This window comes from Ascaphus truei, unplaced genomic scaffold (assembly GCF_040206685.1).
Source record: "Ascaphus truei isolate aAscTru1 unplaced genomic scaffold, aAscTru1.hap1 HAP1_SCAFFOLD_505, whole genome shotgun sequence".
NCBI classification, from domain to species: domain Eukaryota; kingdom Metazoa; phylum Chordata; class Amphibia; order Anura; family Ascaphidae; genus Ascaphus; species Ascaphus truei.
The window spans coordinates 74,911-93,365 of NW_027456836.1; the positions used below are offsets into that span (position 1 = coordinate 74,911).

Sequence of the window (18,455 nt, forward strand, 5' to 3'; positions counted from 1 at the left end):
AGCACAGGAAGAGAAGTGACAGAGGTCACACAGAGTCAGAGGCAGAGCACAGGAGGGGGAGTGACTGAGGTCACACAGAGTCAGAGGCAGAGCACAGGAGGGGGAGTGACCGAGATCGCACAGAGAGACAGCGGCAGAGCACAGGAGGGGGTCAAGTGACCGAGGTCACACAGAGAGACAACGGCAGAGCACAGGAGAGGAGAGTGATCGAGGTCACACAGAGAGACAGCGGCAGAGCACAGGAGAGGGGAGTGTCCGAGGTCACACAGAGAGACAGCGGCAGAGCACAGGAGAGGGGAGTGACCGAGGTCACACAGAGAGACAGCGGCAGAGCACAGGAGAGGGGAGTGACCGAGGTCACACAGAGAGACAGCGGCAGAGCACAGGAGAGGGGAGTGACCGAGGTCACACAGAGTCAGCGGCAGAGCACAGGAGAGGGGAGTGACCGAGGTCACACAGAGACAGCGGCAGAGCACAGGAGGAGGGGAGTGACCGAGGTCACACAGAGACAGTGGCAGAGCACAGGAGAGGGGAGTGACCGTGGTCACACAGAGAGACAGCAGCAGAGCACAGGAGAGGGGAGTGACCGAGGTCACACAGAGAGACAGTGGCAGAGCGGGGGTTACCTGGCGCTCTTAGAGAAGGTCACTGGGGTCTCCAGTTGAACGAGGGCCACATCGTAGTCATAGTCCTCCGTTATCCCGATGGAAGACTTTCTGCCCAGGTCGTAACAGTCGTGGATCTTAATCTCCTTCACTTTGTAGGTCACCCCACCTAAAGGAACGGGATCCCACTTCAAAGACCAGCCTCTGAGCTTAAAACTCCCTCTTTCTTTCCCTTGCTCCCCACCACAGAGACCAGGCCCTGAGCTCCCTCGCACCCCCTCCCCCAGTGTTACAGCATCAAGAGAGGGAGAGGGGGGGAGAAGAGAGGGAGGAAGAGAAAGAGGGAGGAGAGAAGGGGAGAGAGGGGAAAGGAAAAGCAAGGAAAGGGAGAGAAGAAGAGAGGGAGGAGAGAAGGGGAGAGGGAGAGAGAAGGGGAAAGGGAGGGGTGGTAAGAGATAGGGTGGGAGAGAGAAAGAGAGAGAGATACACAGAGAGAAAGAGCAGAAGAGAGGGAGAGAGAAAATAAGAGAGGAAGAATAGAGGGGTAGAGAGAGGAAGGGGGTGGGAAGGGGGGAGAGAGGGGTAGAGAGAGGAAGGGGGAGAGAGCGAGAGAGGAGGGAAATGGGGGGCAGAGAGAGGGAGGGGTGGGATGGGGGGGAGAGAACGATAGGGGGGGGAGAGAACGATAGGGAGGGGGAAGAGATATACTGGTGGACAGATCTGTTGAGGTTCTGATATCGTCCTTTCCCACACAGTGTTACAGCCTCTCCAGATCCCACTTCAGAGAGCAGCGTCCTCTCCTACCGATTTTCACAGAGTAGTCACTGGCCGGCCAGTCGCCCTTGAAGCAGTGGGCTGCGGAGAGCACCCAGGACTTGGAGATCAGGGACCCCTTACAGGGGCTCTTCGTCTGAAACTGGAAGAGGCAGGCAAACGTTTCACGGCCTGATCTTTGAAGTGGGATCTAGCGTGTGGCTGTAACACTAAGGGGAAACTCCATCTCTCTTTGTCTCTCCTGCCCCCTCTTTGCTCTCTCTCTTCCCCCCATCCCCCCCTCTCCCCCCTCCCCATGCTGAAACTATGGGAGCAGTCAGTTAGTGTTTCTCTCTCCCCCCCTTTCCCCCCCGCTCTCTCTCCACCTTCTCTATCGCCCTTCTCGCTTTCTCCCCCACTCTCTCTCCCCCCTCTTTCTCCCCCCTCCCTGTCTCTCTCTCCCGCACCTCTCTCTCCCCCCTCCCGACGCTGAGACTATGGGAGCAGTCAGTGTTGGGGTGTTTCTCTCTCCCCTCCCCCTTTCTCTTCCCCTCTCTTTCTCATCCCCCTTCTCTCTCCCCCCCCTCCCTGTCTCTCTCTCCCTCTCCTCTCTCCCCCCCTCCCCATGCTGTGACTACGGGTGCAGTGTTGGAGTTTTTGGAGAGGAGACTGCAAGCTATTTCTCTTCCTCTCTCTATGTAGACGGCTTTAGGTCCACCATGGCCAACTCTCTGGGACATTTCACCCCTCGGTTTGAATTTGACATGTTAACCCAGAAAACATGTCCCGTACAGTATGTTGGCGCCCGGGAGATTTTGGCAGTGGGAGACGGTGTTTACGGCAAAACAGGAGCCCATCTGGAAGAGTCGCTACATCTAACGCCCAACATTTGCAGGACCCATAACCTATTAGGAGATGAATCAAGCAGACATGGAAAGGTATTGTCGCCCATCTAATGGGGTTCCCCAGTTCCTTTGGGACAGAGTACAGCTGGCAGTGCCCTAGGTCCCATATGATGAAGGTGGTCAGGGACTGGTAGAAGAGCTAGAGCAAGAGGCCCTGCCTGAAGCTGGCAGGCTAAGGAGAAATGGTCCTTCTCAGCCAAAGTCTACGTTTCCATGTCCTCGGTAGAGCAGCCACATTCTAGAAACAGGTAATTGGGAAACTCCCAGGCTCCCCTTTCGACTCTTTCTTGGAGGTTTCTGCTTTGGTCCTCTCATAACAAGTTGGAAGATGAAACAATGATCGATATTATGTTTTTAGTCGATTATAAAATGTTGCCTTTGGCTTCATCGGAAATCTGATTCTGTAGGCCGGCCGTAGGGATTTTGGAACCAGCTTTGCGTTAAAATTATAATCATTTTAAAGTCTGGTCTTTTATCATCTAGAGCAGGGATGGCCAACTCCAGTCCTCAAGTGCCACCACCAGGTCAGCCTCACAGGATATCCCTGCTTCAGCACATGGGATTCAATCCGTGGCTCAGTCGAAGACTGATGTTGGATACCCCCTGATCTGAGTAATTTATTTTGGTGCTTGTTCATTTAAACCTAATTAAAAAATGGTGATCTAAAAGTTTCAGAGTCCTGAGTTTTTAGCTACTTTTAGCTACTTCTGTGGTCACCAGTTTGTTGTGTTTGTAGCTTTATAGAGGAACTGGAATGAGCTCTTCGGGGAAACATTTAGAGATGCTGAGAAGATAGACCTCCCCAGAAGGATTCTGTCTCTATCCTTCCCCCCTCTTTAACCATTGGATGTAAACAGAGGGAAACCCTAAGCCTTGTTTTGAAGTGGGATGACTTGAACTAAAGTGGGGTTCAGAAGTGGAACTGTATTTTTTGTGCTGTGTTCCACACTCACGTCGATCTGAACAGTCCAAGGATGGTGGTGACTCTTCTCTGCTTCCGGAGACTCGTCATTAAGACCACACATGTCCCCATAATTCCGAATCTCTGTAGGGAAACAATGCGGCAACACACAACACAATGTCTCTTCCTTATTAACTTTAGAGAACTATCATACTGTAATTACTGCATTAAATTCAACTAGAGCTCAGCACAATGTAATTAAACTCAAAACAACCCAACTAAACTCTATTAGAACTCAACACAACTCGACTACAAGTTAACATAGCAAAATTCAAACTCAACATCATTCAATTAAGCTCAAGATATCTTAAGTAAACTCGACATAATTGTATTAACCTTGACTAAACACAACTAAACTGCACACATTTGAAGTAGAACTTAATAAACCCTATTAGAACTCAATACACTTCAACTGAAATCAACCATACAACCCAAAGTAACTCAACACAACTCAACACACTTCAACTGAAATCAACCATAAACCCCAAAGTAACTCAACACACTTCAACTGAAATCAACCATACACCCAATGTAACCCAACACAATTAAACGCACTTCACCTTAAATCAACCATACAACCAAAAGTAACTCAACACACTTCAACTGAAATCAACCATACAACCCAATGTAACCCAACACAACTCAACACACTTCAACTGAAAGTAACATAACCTAGATACAAAACCAAATACAATTCAGCTCACCTGGAGTGATGAAATGAAGCCCCCCTAAGTTTACAAATGTTAACCCAACCCACAGTAGAATAAGACAGTAGGAAAGGAAGACACACAGAGAGGGAGAGAGGAATAGGAGGGAGACGAGGGGAAGGAGAGAGTGGAGGAAGAAGGAGGAGAAGAGCTTGAGGAGGAGATGCCATACCAAGCATCTTGTGAAACGCCGTCTTCATGTCTTCTGCACTGTTTAGGATGAACACATGTTTCTCTCCATCCTTCTGAGACGCTATGTCACTCAGCTCCGTCTTATCTACATCCGCAGCACCAATCCCAAAGGCATACACATCTGGGGAGAGAGGGGGGAGAGGCAGAGAGAGAGAGACATAGAGAGGAAGGGAGGGAGAGCAGGACTCATGGATAGGGTGAGAAATAGACAGGGAGAGGGGGATAGGGAGAGAGATAAAGGGAGGGAACGAGGAGAGAGGGACAAAGAGAGAGAGAGATGGGGAGAGAGAAGGAGAGAGAATGTGAGGAGGGAGAGACAGAGAGGAAGGGAGGGAGAGCAGGACTCATGGATAGGGTGAGAAATAGATAGGGAGAGGGGGAAAGGGAGGGAACGAGGAAAGGGGGAGAGAGGGAGGGAACGAGGAAAGGGGGAGAGAGAGAGGGACATGCGGAGGGGGAGAGAGGAGGAGAGAGAATGGAGGGATGTGACACGGTTCCTCACCCAGATAATCTTCTCTGTTCGGCCTGATTGCCAGGAGTTCCTTAATTTTGTTTATGGCGTCAACCGGCCGACCTCCCATGTTAGATTTACCTGGGAACAGCAGGACACGAGGAGCAATGCATGCTGGTCACTGACACCCTGATCTCTCTCTCTCTCCCTTTCTCTCTCTCTCTGGTTCTGGATTTGCAATGCATTCTGGTCCATGTCGTCCTAATCTCTCTCTCTGGTTGCGGATTTGCAATGCATTCTGGTCCCTGTAATCCTTCTCTCTCTCTGGTTCTCGATTTGCAAAGCATTTTGGGCCCTGTAATCCTAATTTCTCTCTGTTTCTGGATTTGCAGTGCATTCTGGTCCCTGTAATCAAGATCTCTCTCTGGTTCTGGATTTGCAATGCATGCTGGTCCCTGATGCCCAGGTTTCTCCCTGATTCTGAATTTGCAATGCATTCTGGTCCCTGTAGCCCTGATCTCTCTGGTTGTGAATTTGCAATGCATTCTGGTCCCTGTAGCCCTGATCTCTCTGGTTGTGAATTTGCAATGCATTCTGGTCCCTGTAGCCCTGATCTCTCTGGTTGTGAATTTGCAATGCATTCTGGTCCCTGTAGCCCTGATCTCTCTGGTTGTGAATTTGCAATGCATTCTGGTCCCTGTAGCCCTGATCTCTCTGGTTGTGGATTTGCAATGCATTCTGGTCCCTGTAGTCCTGATCTCTCTCTGGCTTTGGATTTGCGATGCATTCTGGTCCGTGTAGCCCTGATCTCTCTCTGATTGTGGATTTGCAATGCATTCTGGTCTCTGTAGTCCTGATCTCTCTCTCTCTCTGGTTGTGGATTTGCAATGCATTCTGGTCCCTGTAGCCCTGATCGCTCTCTGGTTCTGGATTTGCAATGCATTCTGGGCCCTGTAGCCCTGATGTCTCTCTGGTTCTGGATTTGCAATGCATTCTGGTCCCTGTAGCCCTGATCGCTCTCTGGTTGTGGATTTGCAATGCATTCTGGGCCCTGTAGCCCTGATCTCTCTCTGGTTCTGGATTTGCAATGCATTCTGGGCCCTGTAGCCCTGATGTCTCTCTGGTCCTGGATTGGCAATGCATTCTGGGCCCTGTAGCCCTGATCTCTCTCTGGTTCTGGATTGGCAATGCACCTCTGATTTCTCTGATGCTTACCGTCTGTCAGAAGAATAATCACGTGCTGAATCGTGTTCCACACGGCGGGCTCATATTTCCTCTCCTGTACTACCATCATCTCGTACACTTTGTCCAGAGCGGCTTTGATGTTTGTTCCGGATTTGTCCTTGTGATCTAGCATAATAATGAACCGCCAGTACAGGATGCCGCGTGGGGTTGGAGTTTGGATTAGCACAGGATGTGGTGAATGTGCTGGGATTAGTGTAAAACATAGAATATCCCACTTCTTACACCATCTTTCTAATTCACTGTGGAGGGGGGGGGGGGGCAGTGGTTAGCACAGGATGCTGTGCGTGCACTGGGATTAGTACAGGGTGCTGTGTGTGTGTGGAGAAGAGGAGCTGGGATTAGTACAGGGTGCTGTGTGTGCTGCGAATAGTATAGTATATCCCACTGCTACCACCATCTCTCCAACTCATAGATAGTATTGAAAAAGGGTAGGAGGAGTGGCGCCTTCATGAAAGGGTCCGAGGAGAGGACGTGTCTGTCCTGAAACGTCACGTTTTTGCGTATCCCTGCTCTGATGCTTTAAATACAAAGTAAGTTACTTACAGGAAGGTCCCTGTGTGCTTCCACCAGTCAACTTTCTACATGTCCAACTCATAGATAAAGGGGGAGCAGGGGTTAGTACAGTATGCTGTGTGCGCAGGGGAGGGGCTGGGGTTAGTACAGGAGGCTGTGCTACTCACCAGCATATTTGAGTGTGTCCTCAATCAGGCCCAGCAGGTAAGTGGAGTCATCAGAGTCATCGTCATAGACATTGATTAGAACTCTGGGCTCTGTCGCGTACGAGAGAATCCCAAACTGCATCCTCATATCAAACTCTGAGAGCTGGGGGGAGGGGGGAGGAGGCAGTAACAGAGGGGGCAGATAGGGAGAGTGGGGTAGAGAGAGAGAGAGAGGGGGGGAAGAGAGGGAGAGAAGGAGGGGGAGTGAGGCAGAGATGGAGAGAAAGGGGGGAGAAATAGAGAGGAGGGAGAAAGAGAGTTGAGAGGGAGAGAGAGGTAGACAGTCAAACACATAAGGAGACAGTCAGACACATAAGGAGACAGTCAGACACATAAAGAGACAGTGATTGACACTATGCGAGACAGACCCCCAGTACGAGAGCGTTGGTGCAGGTTCGGAAGGTCTGGAAGTTCTCCTCCCCGACGCTACTGGACGCGTCCACCAGGAGATAGACGTTCAGGAGGCCATCCTTCTGTATCTTTATAGTGCGGGCCAGGGAGACTGCAAGAGATAGCCGTGTGTGTGACAGATAGCTGTGAGCGGGTATGTGATAGATAGCAGCTGTGTGTGTGGGGGATAGATTGTGTGCATGTGTGTGATAGATAGCTGTGTGTGATAGATTGTGTGGGTGTGTATGTGTTTGTGTGCGTGATAGATAGCTGTGTGTGTGTGTGACAGATAGCTGTGTGTGTGATAGATAGCTGTGTGTGTGTGTTGTGTGTGTGACAGATAGCTGTGTGTGTGTTGTGTGTGTGACAGATAGCTGTGTGTGTGACAGATAGGTGTGTGTGTGGGGGAAAGATTGTGTGCGTGTGTGTGTGATACATAGCTGTGTGTGATAGATTGTGTGGGTGTGTATGTGTTTGTGTGTGTGATAGATAGCTGTGTGTGTGTGTGTGACAGATAGGCTGTGTGTGTGTGTGTGTTGTGTGTGTGACAGATAGCTGTGTGTGTGTGTTGTGTGTGTGACAGATAGGTGTGTGTGTGTGACAGATAGGTGTGTGTGTGTGTGTGTGTGTGTGTGTGTGTGTGTGTGTGTGTGTGTGTGTGTGTGTGTGTGTGTGTGTGTGTGTGTGTGTGTGTGTGTGTGTGTGTGTGTGTGTGTGTGTGTGTGTGTGACAGATAGCTGTGTGTGTGTGTGTGTGTGCGTGCGTGCGTGCGTGCGTGCGTGTGTGTGTGTGTGTGTGTGTGTGTGTGACAGATAGCTGTGCGTGTGACAGATAGCTGTGCGTGTGACAGATAGCTGTGTGTGCGTGTGACAGATAGCTGTGTGTGACAGATAGCTGTGTGTGACAGATAGCTGTGTGCGTGTGACAGATAGCTGTGTGTGTGTGTGTGTGACAGATAGCTGTGTGTGTGACAGATAGCTGTGTGTGACAGAAAGCTGTGTGTGTGTGACAGATAGCTGTGTGTGATAAATACAGAAAGGATGGGGGAGCACAGTTGTGGGAAACAGGCAGTGTAATAGATCTAGTAATTGACACTTAATAAAATGTAGCGGTTATACCCTGAGCAAGCGTAATGGCTCAGGTGGCTGATGTCCAATTTTAAGGGGTGAACATACATAAATGTGTATGTGTGGGTGGAAGGGTAAAAATAATAATATATAACTTACACGGCCTTGTGTAAGCTCAGTCGCTTCAAGGTTTCTTTGGGAATCCAGTTGATCTTGCGATGATGCTTTTCTCCCCGCGGTGTGAGTTCTTCTTCTTGTTGTTGTATGTTCTGCTTACTTCGTTGGTTCAATGTTCCGCTCCAGGGGGATTTCCTCGCATATAAACAAAAAAGAGGATAGGATTAAGTCATACGTATATAGAGACTTCAATGAGGGGGAGGATGGGGTATTTGTAAACCACTGAAAAAAAATGGTATAATCTAGCACTCACACGGGCTAATGTGAGTGTGTTCCTATCTTGGTATCTTGTTTCTGCCCATTAAGTGATATTACCCAATTGGTAGCAGATGGTGATGGAGGGGTGGGGACAAAGATACAAAGTGTATATATATAACACACTACTCACACGGGCCAGTGTGAGTACACACTCCTAGCGGTTTCTTTGCACTTCTATTCCTGGTGTAGCTGAAGCTGAAGATGGGTTTAAACAACAAATGAAAGACACTATGGTCTGGAGGGTAAAAAACTAATTTTAATAAAAAACATGAAAATAAACGTATAAAAACAGAAACCAAAGGCTTCTGTGGGGAAGTAAAAGCAAGGAGGGGGGCAGTGTGGTGTATAGTAGTAGGGGGTCTCGCCTTCCGCGTCCGGATGGGGAGCTGCAACTACACCTCTGCCTCCTCTGTGGTGTGCTGTGGAATGTCCCAGATGAAAGAAAGAGCAACGCGTTTCGTCCGGAACTGGACTTCCTCAGGCTCTGTAGATGAGGACTGACTGTTCCCTGTCTCTTTTATGCAAGGATTAGCCAATCCTGATCGCGGTGCTGTCCCATTCACGTTTCTCTGCTGCGACAGGACGTCGCCATCTTTCAAGTTGCGCGCGCATCCCATCTTCTGTTGGGTCGCGCGTGTGTAAGATTCAATTTGCTAATAAAGTTTTCGGAATTGAAAGTTTTCGGAATTGCATCCTGGCATAGGCAATGTAGCCGCGCGCCCTCATGGAGGCCTTTTTAATGTCCATGTTGAGTCTCAATAAAGTTCCATGTTTTTGACGGGGTAAAAATGCGCGCACAGTCATGTACATGCTTCGCGTTTATGTATCCTTTTTTTTTTTATAACTTTCTTTTATTGTTTTTTTGCAGAGAAAGTACAATCCAAAATCATATTAGTATCATTTAGTCTGCTTTATGACATACAACATCAAGACGAACATGGTAGGGGGAAGACGTGAGAGGGGGAGGTAAGGGGGTGGGGGGGGGGCAGGTAACGGCTCATGGAGGTGTCTAACATCCTCCGAGTATTCCAATAAACCTGGCTCTTTCTGCGTGTTCTGATCTAACTCCTCGATCAACCCACCGAGTCCGACGATCAGGGGAAGGTGTAGGTCTCTCGCATTTGTCCTATATGTCAAACTATTTGTCAACTCTCTCGTGTGTCTGTTCCGTCACTGAAGGACAGCCCACCTGTTACTATCAAAGCCAAACGGTGGCATTGCTCATCCCTGGGATATCGGTCTGTACCAGCCACAATGACCAGACTTTTTAAAAATTTGAGCCAGTGTCGTTGACTAGACTTGTCAACTTTTCCATCTGGCAGGCGAACCAAATTCTGTTCCGAATTTTGTCTATCGATGGAATCGCATTCTGATTCCACAACGCTGCGGTCTCGCACCTCATCGCCGTAGCAAAGTGTGCTATTAGTTTGTTTCCTGATCGAGATACCTCGTCCGTGGGCCTACCTAATAAGAAAACCCACGGATCCAGTTGGATTTTGAGGCCCAAAAAGACCTTTTGAAGCCAATCTCTAATTTGTGTCCAGACGGGTATGATTCGTGGACAAGACCACAACATATGCACCAGGTCCCCCTGTTCCCCACACTGTCTAGGGCAGAGAGGGGAAGCTCCCGCGACAAATTTTGCCAATCTAACTGGGGTGAGGTACCACCTCAATAATACTTTATATGAGTTCTCCTTCAGTGTCGTACAAATCGAGCTGCTGGCCGCAGCTTTGAAAATTGCTGTCCACTCTTCGTCTTCTAACGGTCCTGTCAGGTCTGTCTCCCATTGAGTCATAAAACTGGGTCTATGTGAGTCATCCTTGTCTGTCCCAACCACCTCCCTGTACAGAGCAGAGATGAGTCCCCGTGTATCGGTTCCCCGATCACAGAGCTTTTCAAAATTAGTTAGTGGTGGTCTGTTTGGGTGTTTGGTATAAAATGCCCGAACCTGGAGGTATCTAATAAAATCTGTGTTGGGTAAGCCCTTTTCTGACTGTAAAATCTCGAATGTTTTAATTGTGTCTCTGCCCTCCAGGTCCTTAAGCCTTCTTAAGCCCCCCTTTTGCCAGCATGTGAAGTTCCTGTCAGTTAACCCCGGAGCAAAGTCCGGATTGCCATTTAAAGGGGCCATTAATGAATCTTTAGAGGTCAGTGAATGTCTATTTTTTGTCGATTCCCAGACCGAGAGAGAGTTCAACACAGAGGGCAGCAGGTTCTTTAGATCTTTTAGTCGAGCCCTGGGATACCAAATAAGATCCTTGAGCTCTAGCGGAGCACACACCTCCCTCTCCAAAGCTACCCATCGCCTCAGCTCTGGATCACCATGCCACTGCGTAATCTGGCATAGTTGGGCCTCTTTATAGTAAGCCATCAAGGTCGGCACTGCTAGACCTCCAGTTTCCCTAGGTCTTTGCATAATTGACATTTTTACCCGTGGTTTTTTATTTTTCCAAATGAATTTCGTAACTGCTTTCTGTAATGCTAAAATGTCTGATCTTACTACGGGTATCGGGAGAGTTTGGAACAGGTATAATATCCTAGGGAGGAGGTTCATTTTCACACAATAGATCCTGCCAATCCAGGATATCCCATAGGCGGCCCACTCTTTGAGTTCCTTAGTGAGGGCTCTTAGAAGTCTCGGGTAGTTCTCTTGATAGAGATTGCGGCTATGTTTCGTGAGAAATATTCCGAGATATTTTATAGCTCTGGCCTGCCATTTAAATTGAAAATTAATCTCAATTAGTTTCTCTGTCTCCTTTGGAATGTTGAGATTCAATGCCTCCGATTTTGATTGGTTAATCTTAAAGCCGGAGATTCTGCTGAATTTATCTAATAGCGCGAACAGATTGGGCAATGAAGTAAGCGGCTTTGTTAACGATAATATAATGTCATCTGCGTATAGAGCGATTTTATGCTCTTGGGAACTAATTTGCACTCCGGCGATGTCCGGGTGATGGCGGATGTGTGCCGCCAACGGTTCCACGCATAGGGCGAACAACAGGGGCGATAGTGGGCAGCCCTGTCTGGTACCGCTTTTAATTTTAAACACCTCGGATGGGAAGCCCTGGTGTATCACCCTGGCGGTCGGGGTCGATTATAATGCTTTTATTGCCCTTATGAGTTTTTCTCCGAACCCGAATGCCTCAAGCGTGGACTCCATATATGGCCAATCGATCCTGTCAAAAGCCTTCTCTGCGTCTAAACTTAAAACTACTCCTCGGATCCCGTTGGCGTTAATGTAGTTAATAATATCTATTGTTTTTCTTGTGTTGTCGGCCGCCTGTCTGTCTCTAATAAAGCCAACCTGGTCCGGGTGGATAAGCCTCGGCAGGATCGAACTCAATCTATTGGCCAATAGTTTGGAGTATATTTTAACGTCCGAATTTATTAAAGAGATTGGCCGGTAACTTTGGCAATTTGTGGGATCTTTGTCCTTTTTATAAATTATGGAGATTGACGCCTGAAGCATCTGGGCCGAGAAGGGTTCCCCCGCCAGAACTCCATTGAATAACTTGAGCATATGTGGTGCTAGCACCCCTATAAATTTCTTGTAGTATAGATTAGAAAACCCGTCTGGGCCTGGGGCCTTGGAGGGCTTAAGATGTTTGATTACCGTCATCAATTCCTCTAACGTGAAGTCAGATTGAGCTGCTTCGTTTTCCAGCCTGCTCAGCTCTGGGAGGGCTGCTTCCTCTAGGAAGGACTGTAAAAGATTAGTCGTTTTTGGATTGTGTGTCACTTTCTCCCCATTATATAGCTGTTCATAAAACAGCCTAAACTCTTCCACTATGCGTTTGGGGTTGGAGGTCATCTCCCCCGATTTGGTTTTTAAAGTTTGTATGTTATAACTTGGCTGCCTATTTCGAATCCTGTTGGCTAACATAGTGTCCGGCTTGTTGGCTTTCTCGAAAAATTTCCTCTTTGTCCAACTTATATCTCTCTCAGCCTGGGACGTGAGGAGAAGATTAAGCTCAATTCTTATATCTTTCAACTCCTTAAGAACATCCTCTCCACCTGATCGGCTATGTAGTGCAGAGAGTTCATGTAGCCTCTGATATAGCTGTGTCAATTTCGCTTCTCTTTGCCGTTTACGTCTTGCTGCGAGACCAATCAGTGTCCCTCTAATTGTGGCCTTGTGAGCCTCCCACAACATATTGTGGGATTCCACAGTGCCTGTGTTTGTAATAAAAAATTGTCTGATCTCGTCTTTGATTGTCTGCGCTAATTCTGGAATTTTAATAAGGGACTCGTTTAGTTTCCAGTTTGCTCCCGGGCTAACCTGCCTAATTTGGGTGCATCTTAGCTCGATAGACGCATGATCCGACCATGTAATGTCATGTATAAGAGTGTCGGAAATTTGTGGGACCATTCTACTCGATACAAAGAAGTGGTCAAGTCTGCTATAGCTGTCATGTGGGTGCGAGTAGAATGTATATGAGCGCTCGCCTGGGTGTTGTTCTCGCCATATGTCCACTAGACATCCCCTTCGTAGCCCTTCTAGTAGCTCTCTGGTTCCTGCCTGTCTCCCCTTCTCCTGTCTCGGCGATCTATCTATGCGCGGGTCTAAGACCTTGTTAAAATCTCCCGCTAGTATCACGTTACCAATTGCGCAATTTTGTAATTTAAGAAAGAACTCTGTAAAGAACTGGGGATTATTTTCGCAGGGGGCATATATACACGCCAATGTAACTTTAGTTTGCTGTAGGGTGCCTACTATAATAAGGTATCTACCGTCAGGGTCTCTTTTTATCTTCTCCAACACGAATGGGATTCTATTATGAATCAAGATAGCCACTCCCTTTGTCTTTTCTTTGGCTGAAGCCAAATAGAATTTCCTATACTGTTTGTCTATATAGCTCGGGTTCTTATTACGGCAATAATGCGTCTCCTGAAGGAATAGAACGTCAGAATTTCTGCGCTTGAATTCAGCAAACGCTTTTCTGCGTTTTTGGGGGGAATTAAATCCCTTGACGTTCTGGGATATGAATGATAATGTCATCGTTGTGTGTGTGATGATTCTGCGTATGTGTATAGGTTTCTCCTCTTACCCGGGTTGTGGTGGGTCGGCGGCTGATGGTAGAGGATCTGTAGGCCTTGTGTTGCCATGTTTTCTGTTCTGAGGGTACCTGAGGGGGGGGGGGAGGAAAACACAAAGGGGAGTGACAGGGGACATATAACCTTGTTATATCAACAAGGGAAACCCATTTGGTCTTTGGAGACCTGTGGTTTGCTGCCCGGGAACACCGCTCCGCTTCCGCATGTTCCCACTTCCCCATATAGGGTTGTGGGAAATCATCCAGCTCGCGGCAGCCCAGGTCTTTGATTAGACTGTGGCTTAAGGCCACATTCCAACCCCAGAGGCACATGCCAACAGGCACTAGAGAGGGCAGACTCCCGCCCCTCCGCCGGCAGCAAAATGAAAACATTTTTTTTAACATACAGCATATAAACAGCATGATAATTTCAACTATGACTCATCTTTTTGTCTGGCAAAAAACTCCGGTTGATCCCAACCTTTTACTTTCTAGCTTCTATTATTTTTATTTTACAGGTTTTAACTGGCTACCCTATCTCTATACGTTAAGCTCATCCCCTCTCCCCAGTAGGGGAGTGCGCGGACCCCTCTGGAGAGCTCCGGTGCTCTGCGCAAGCCTTCCGGTTACTGCTTCTGTCCTCTGTGCTTGAACTGCTTGCATCCTGTGCGTCCCGCGCCAGAGTCACTGTTGATGACGTCAGTTTCCGAGCGCCGGCCTCTCGCGGGAAGATATTTATCGACGTCAGCTGGGGGCGTGCGCAGGTCTGGCAGTGTCTTGTGGCTGGTGTACACGGTCCCGATGGGCGGGGTTACCCGGAGCTCCTCACATGCACGCCCGAGCGTTCTCCGCCATTCTGATCCGTCCCTTCTTCTCCGTTTTCTCCCGCTCAGCTACTCTTGGAGCCTCGTGGAGCCTTATGACGCCATCTTGGTAAGTTTACAGGCTAGGCAGATTTTGCCATGTTTTTTCTTCCTTTGTCTTTTTCTGGACTGCCAGCGAGGCCCATTCAGTCTGAGTCAGAGCTTTCGGTGGAGGATGTATTATAGCCCCTCTTACTTGGGGCTGTATCTCGGGAGGGTATATAGTTCCAAACTTTTTAACGCAAACAACTGTTGAACGAAACTGAGAACTTTGGTGTTCAATCTTCACCCCGGTCTTGAAGGGCCAGCTTTTGTGTGTTGTTGTCCGGATGGCTGTCGCACCTTTTCCCATTCCGTCCGTCGCGTCACTCGTCCAGCTGGGGTGTCAGACTGCGGTAAAGCATTAGGATATCCCAACTTGGCCAGGAACTCAGGCCCCTCTGCGATGTGCTTAAGGACGTGTGACCTGCCATTTTGCAGTACAATCAGTGCAAAGGGGAAAGCCCAGCGGTAGCGTACATTTTTCTCCCTTAGGAGTCTAGTGACTGGCTGTAAGGCTTGACGCCGCCCCAGGGTGATTGGAGAGATGTCTTGGAATATTGACATCTCTGCGCCCTCGAATTTGATCGTGGGGGTGGCCCTGGTGATTTTACATATGTCGGCTTTGGTCTTAAAGTGGTGTAGTCTCATGATCACATCTCTGGGGGGGTTATTGGGAAGTGGCTTGGCCCTCAACGCCCGGTGACATCTGTCCATTACCAGTTCGGATTCTGTTTTTTCTGGCATTATAGATGTCATCCAGCGGTTTATTAATAGCTCGGGGTCCAGGATCTCTTCCGATATCCCCCGTATCCTCAGATTATTTCGCCTGTCTCTGTTCTCGCTGTCTTCGTGGCGTTCTTCAAGTTCTGCTACTTTTCTCTCCAGTATAGTAACTCTGGAGTCTGTAGCGGTCTGACAGCGGGTGGATTCGTCCATCTTCTCCTCCAGATCGTTTGTGCGGGCCCCGATGCTGTGTATGTCTTTTCTTAGAGCGTCCACTTCCCCGCGGAAGAATGTTTTTAAGTCAGAGAGGAGTTTGGCTATTTCTTTCTTCAGAGCACCCGTCTGTTTCTCCGTTATCGCGTCCATCTCCGGACCGGAATCAGATTCGGATGCCGCCATGTTTTCTTCCTCCTGTATCTTTTGCGCTCCCACAAAGTATGAACGCACGTCTTCCTTCTGTTTAGATTTTCGCCTTGTAGCCGCCATGAGACTTTATGCCTGGTTCTTATGCCTACTAAGTCCTGTTATTTTTATGCGCTTTTGATGAGTTTTATTATGCTTTTTTGTGTGTTTACTGCCGGCGGGATTCGGAGCGATCAGGTTAAGCTGCCATCCCTGCTCCTGCCGCGCATGCGCCTCGCGTTTATGTATCCTAATGGATGTCTCTAAGGTTTCCCATTTGTGACCAGGTGTGGGTTTTAACCTAGTAAAAGTTGGAACCATGCCAAAAATAGCATGGAAGGTGTTAGTTCTGCCTCCGAGGGCTGCATATATAAAGTGTGTTCTTTTTAGTGTGCCATAAGCCTCTCTATATGGACAAATAAAATTGCATATATGTAGAGAGTTTTGTGTCTCTTTTGGTAATACTATAGTGATATGTGGTGGTTATCTTATGAAATGAAAAAATAAAGAATTTACATTGTACTGTGGGTTACCCCCAAAAAATAGATAAATATAATCTGGTGTTAATTCAAAACATGATAAAAATAAACATAGTTTAAATATTAAAGTGTAAAGTGTACATATTAAGTGTGATAAAGGTGAATTTGATTACCTATTGTTAGTTAGTGGAGATAATAATAATTGGGGTGATAAATTGATGATGTGAAAGTGAAAGTTATGAATAACATGCTGACTTACGCTCACATGTGCTAATTAAGTTTGTTGTACCAACCAGGTGACTTTCTACATGTATATAAGTAAACTTACAACAGCCATTGCTGCTAGCAGCCTTTGCTCTTAAGCAGAAATGCTTTTAAGTAGAAATCTTTCAAGTAGTGGAAGTTTAAAAAAGGAAGTTCAAAAAGAAGTGGAAAAAGTGGACACACTCTACTGCTTCTGATTCCTGCATTTGAACTACGCTGGAAAGGAGGTTATCATCCCACTCTGCACATCTCAACACATTACTATTGCTGTGATGCCACCTTTACTTTTTATATTTACTGTAACCTCACTTATTTTCAAATTATGCACTTCCTTCCACCAGCCTCATGTCTCTAACTCTATTCATATTTCGCCATCTCTCCTTACTTCACCACTTCTCAGTTCACATGAACTCCTCTCTTACCTGCGCCCTCTGTCACCACACAGTTATGCCGCCTGCACTAAAACACACCCCTACAAATCATCCTCACACATTCTCTTTCTGTCCATGCTTCTCCTCCTTGCTTCTGGGGATATCTCTCCCAATCCTGGTCCCTGCCTTATTTCTACTTGCTCTCGTCCTCGCCTTCCACATGCAACTTCTACTCCTTCTGGTGTCAACCCCTCTAACCTCATACCCATCCCCTGCCACCCTCCCTCCTCTCTCCCTTTCTCCTGTGCACTTTGGAATGCTCGCTCCCTCTCTAACAAGTTCCTCTCTGTGCATGACTTCTTTCTCTCTCACTCCCTGCTTCTCTTTGCTATAACTGAGACCTGGCTCACTCAGTCTGACTCTGCTCTGGAAGCTGCCCTCTCCTACGGTGGCCTTTCCTTCTCCCACACTCCACGCCCTGATGGCAGGGGTGGAGGCATGGGGCTCCTGCTCTCCTCTCTCTGCCGTTACAGAACAGTTTCTACTCCCCCCTCTCTTGCTTTTCCCTCCTTCGAGGCTCACACAGTCCAGATCTTCTCTCCTCTCCCGGTCCATGTGGCGGTCATCTATCGCCCACCTTCCTCTACTCATCCCCCTTCTGCCTTTCTCTCTCACTTTGAATCCTGGCTCTCTTTCTTTCTCTCCTCAGACTCCCCTGTTCTTCTCCTTGGGGACTTCAATTGCCACATTGATGACCCCTCTCTCCCTTGGGCTTCCCGCTTTCTTTCTCTAACCTCTTCTTTTGGCCTTCAACAGTGGACTGCAGCCAGCACCCACAAGGATGGCCACTACTTAGACCTGGTTTTCACTAAAAACTTCTCTCTCTCCGACTTCTCCATTTCCCCTTTTCCTCTCTCTGACCATCACCTCATCTCATTTTCTCTCTCTCGCTTCTCTCCATCTCCATCTCCATCTCGCCCTCGTTTTTGCAGAAACCTGCACTATATTAACCTACCAGCTCTTGATTCCACTTTACGCTCCTCCCTCTCCTCTCTCAGTTCCACTTCAGACCCTGACAACCTGGTCAGGAACTACAACTCTGCCTTATCTTCCTCTCTTGATCTTCATGCCCCACTTTCTCTCTGCCGTCCTCGCCCTTCTAACCCCAGACCCTGGCTAAACTCCCACACACGCATGCTGCGTTCCTCCACTCGTTCCTCTGAACGCCTCTGGAGGAAATCTCATACGCTCGCAGACTTCATTCACTACAAATTTATGCTATCCTGTTTCAACTCTGCCCTCTTTCAGGCTAAACAAACCTACTTTTCATCACTAATCAACACACACAAGTCTAACCCACGCCGTCTCTTTTCTGTCTTTGACTCTCTACTCAGACCACCCTCAGCTGCCTCCTCTTCTTCATCCATCTCACCTCAGGACTTTGCTGACTTTTTTAAGAAAAAGGTGGAGTCCATACGGCAGAACATCCCATCTGTTGCCTCCTCCCATCCCACAATGCTTCCCAACTCTCCTCCTGTCTTTCTTGACTCTTTTCCTGCTATCTCGGAGGAGGATGTATCACTGCTGATCTCCTCTTCGCCCTCTACCACTTGCCCACTTGACCCCATTCCCTCCCATCTCCTAAAACCTCTTGCTCCTTCTATAATCCCTATGCTCACACAGATCTTTAACTCTTCCCTCTACTCTGGTACCTTTCCTTCATCCTTCAAGCATGCAACCGTTATACCATTACTCAAAAACAGCAAGCTTGACCCTACCTGTCCTTCTAACTATCGACCTGTCTCCCTCCTGCCTTTTGCCTCCAAACTCCTTGAACGTCTTGTA

The 18,455-nt window shown here is 48.0% G+C and overlaps 1 protein-coding gene across 1 annotated transcript in view; it reads right to left on the bottom strand.

Moving 5' to 3' along the window:
- LOC142484993 (complement C2-like) overlaps positions 1-18,455 on the bottom strand; it is a gene marked incomplete at its 5' end in the record, with an annotated part of 49,481 nt that overhangs the window by 17,324 nt on the left and 13,702 nt on the right. Inside the window, 8 exons of the mRNA XM_075584229.1 lie at positions 627-774; positions 1,410-1,521; positions 3,217-3,308; positions 4,104-4,244; positions 4,626-4,715; positions 5,790-5,924; positions 6,500-6,641; positions 6,907-7,040. Of these exons, the coding sequence (XP_075440344.1) occupies positions 627-774; positions 1,410-1,521; positions 3,217-3,308; positions 4,104-4,244; positions 4,626-4,715; positions 5,790-5,924; positions 6,500-6,641; positions 6,907-7,040 (994 nt within the window). The remainder of the gene's footprint in view (positions 1-626; positions 775-1,409; positions 1,522-3,216; positions 3,309-4,103; positions 4,245-4,625; positions 4,716-5,789; positions 5,925-6,499; positions 6,642-6,906; positions 7,041-18,455) is intronic.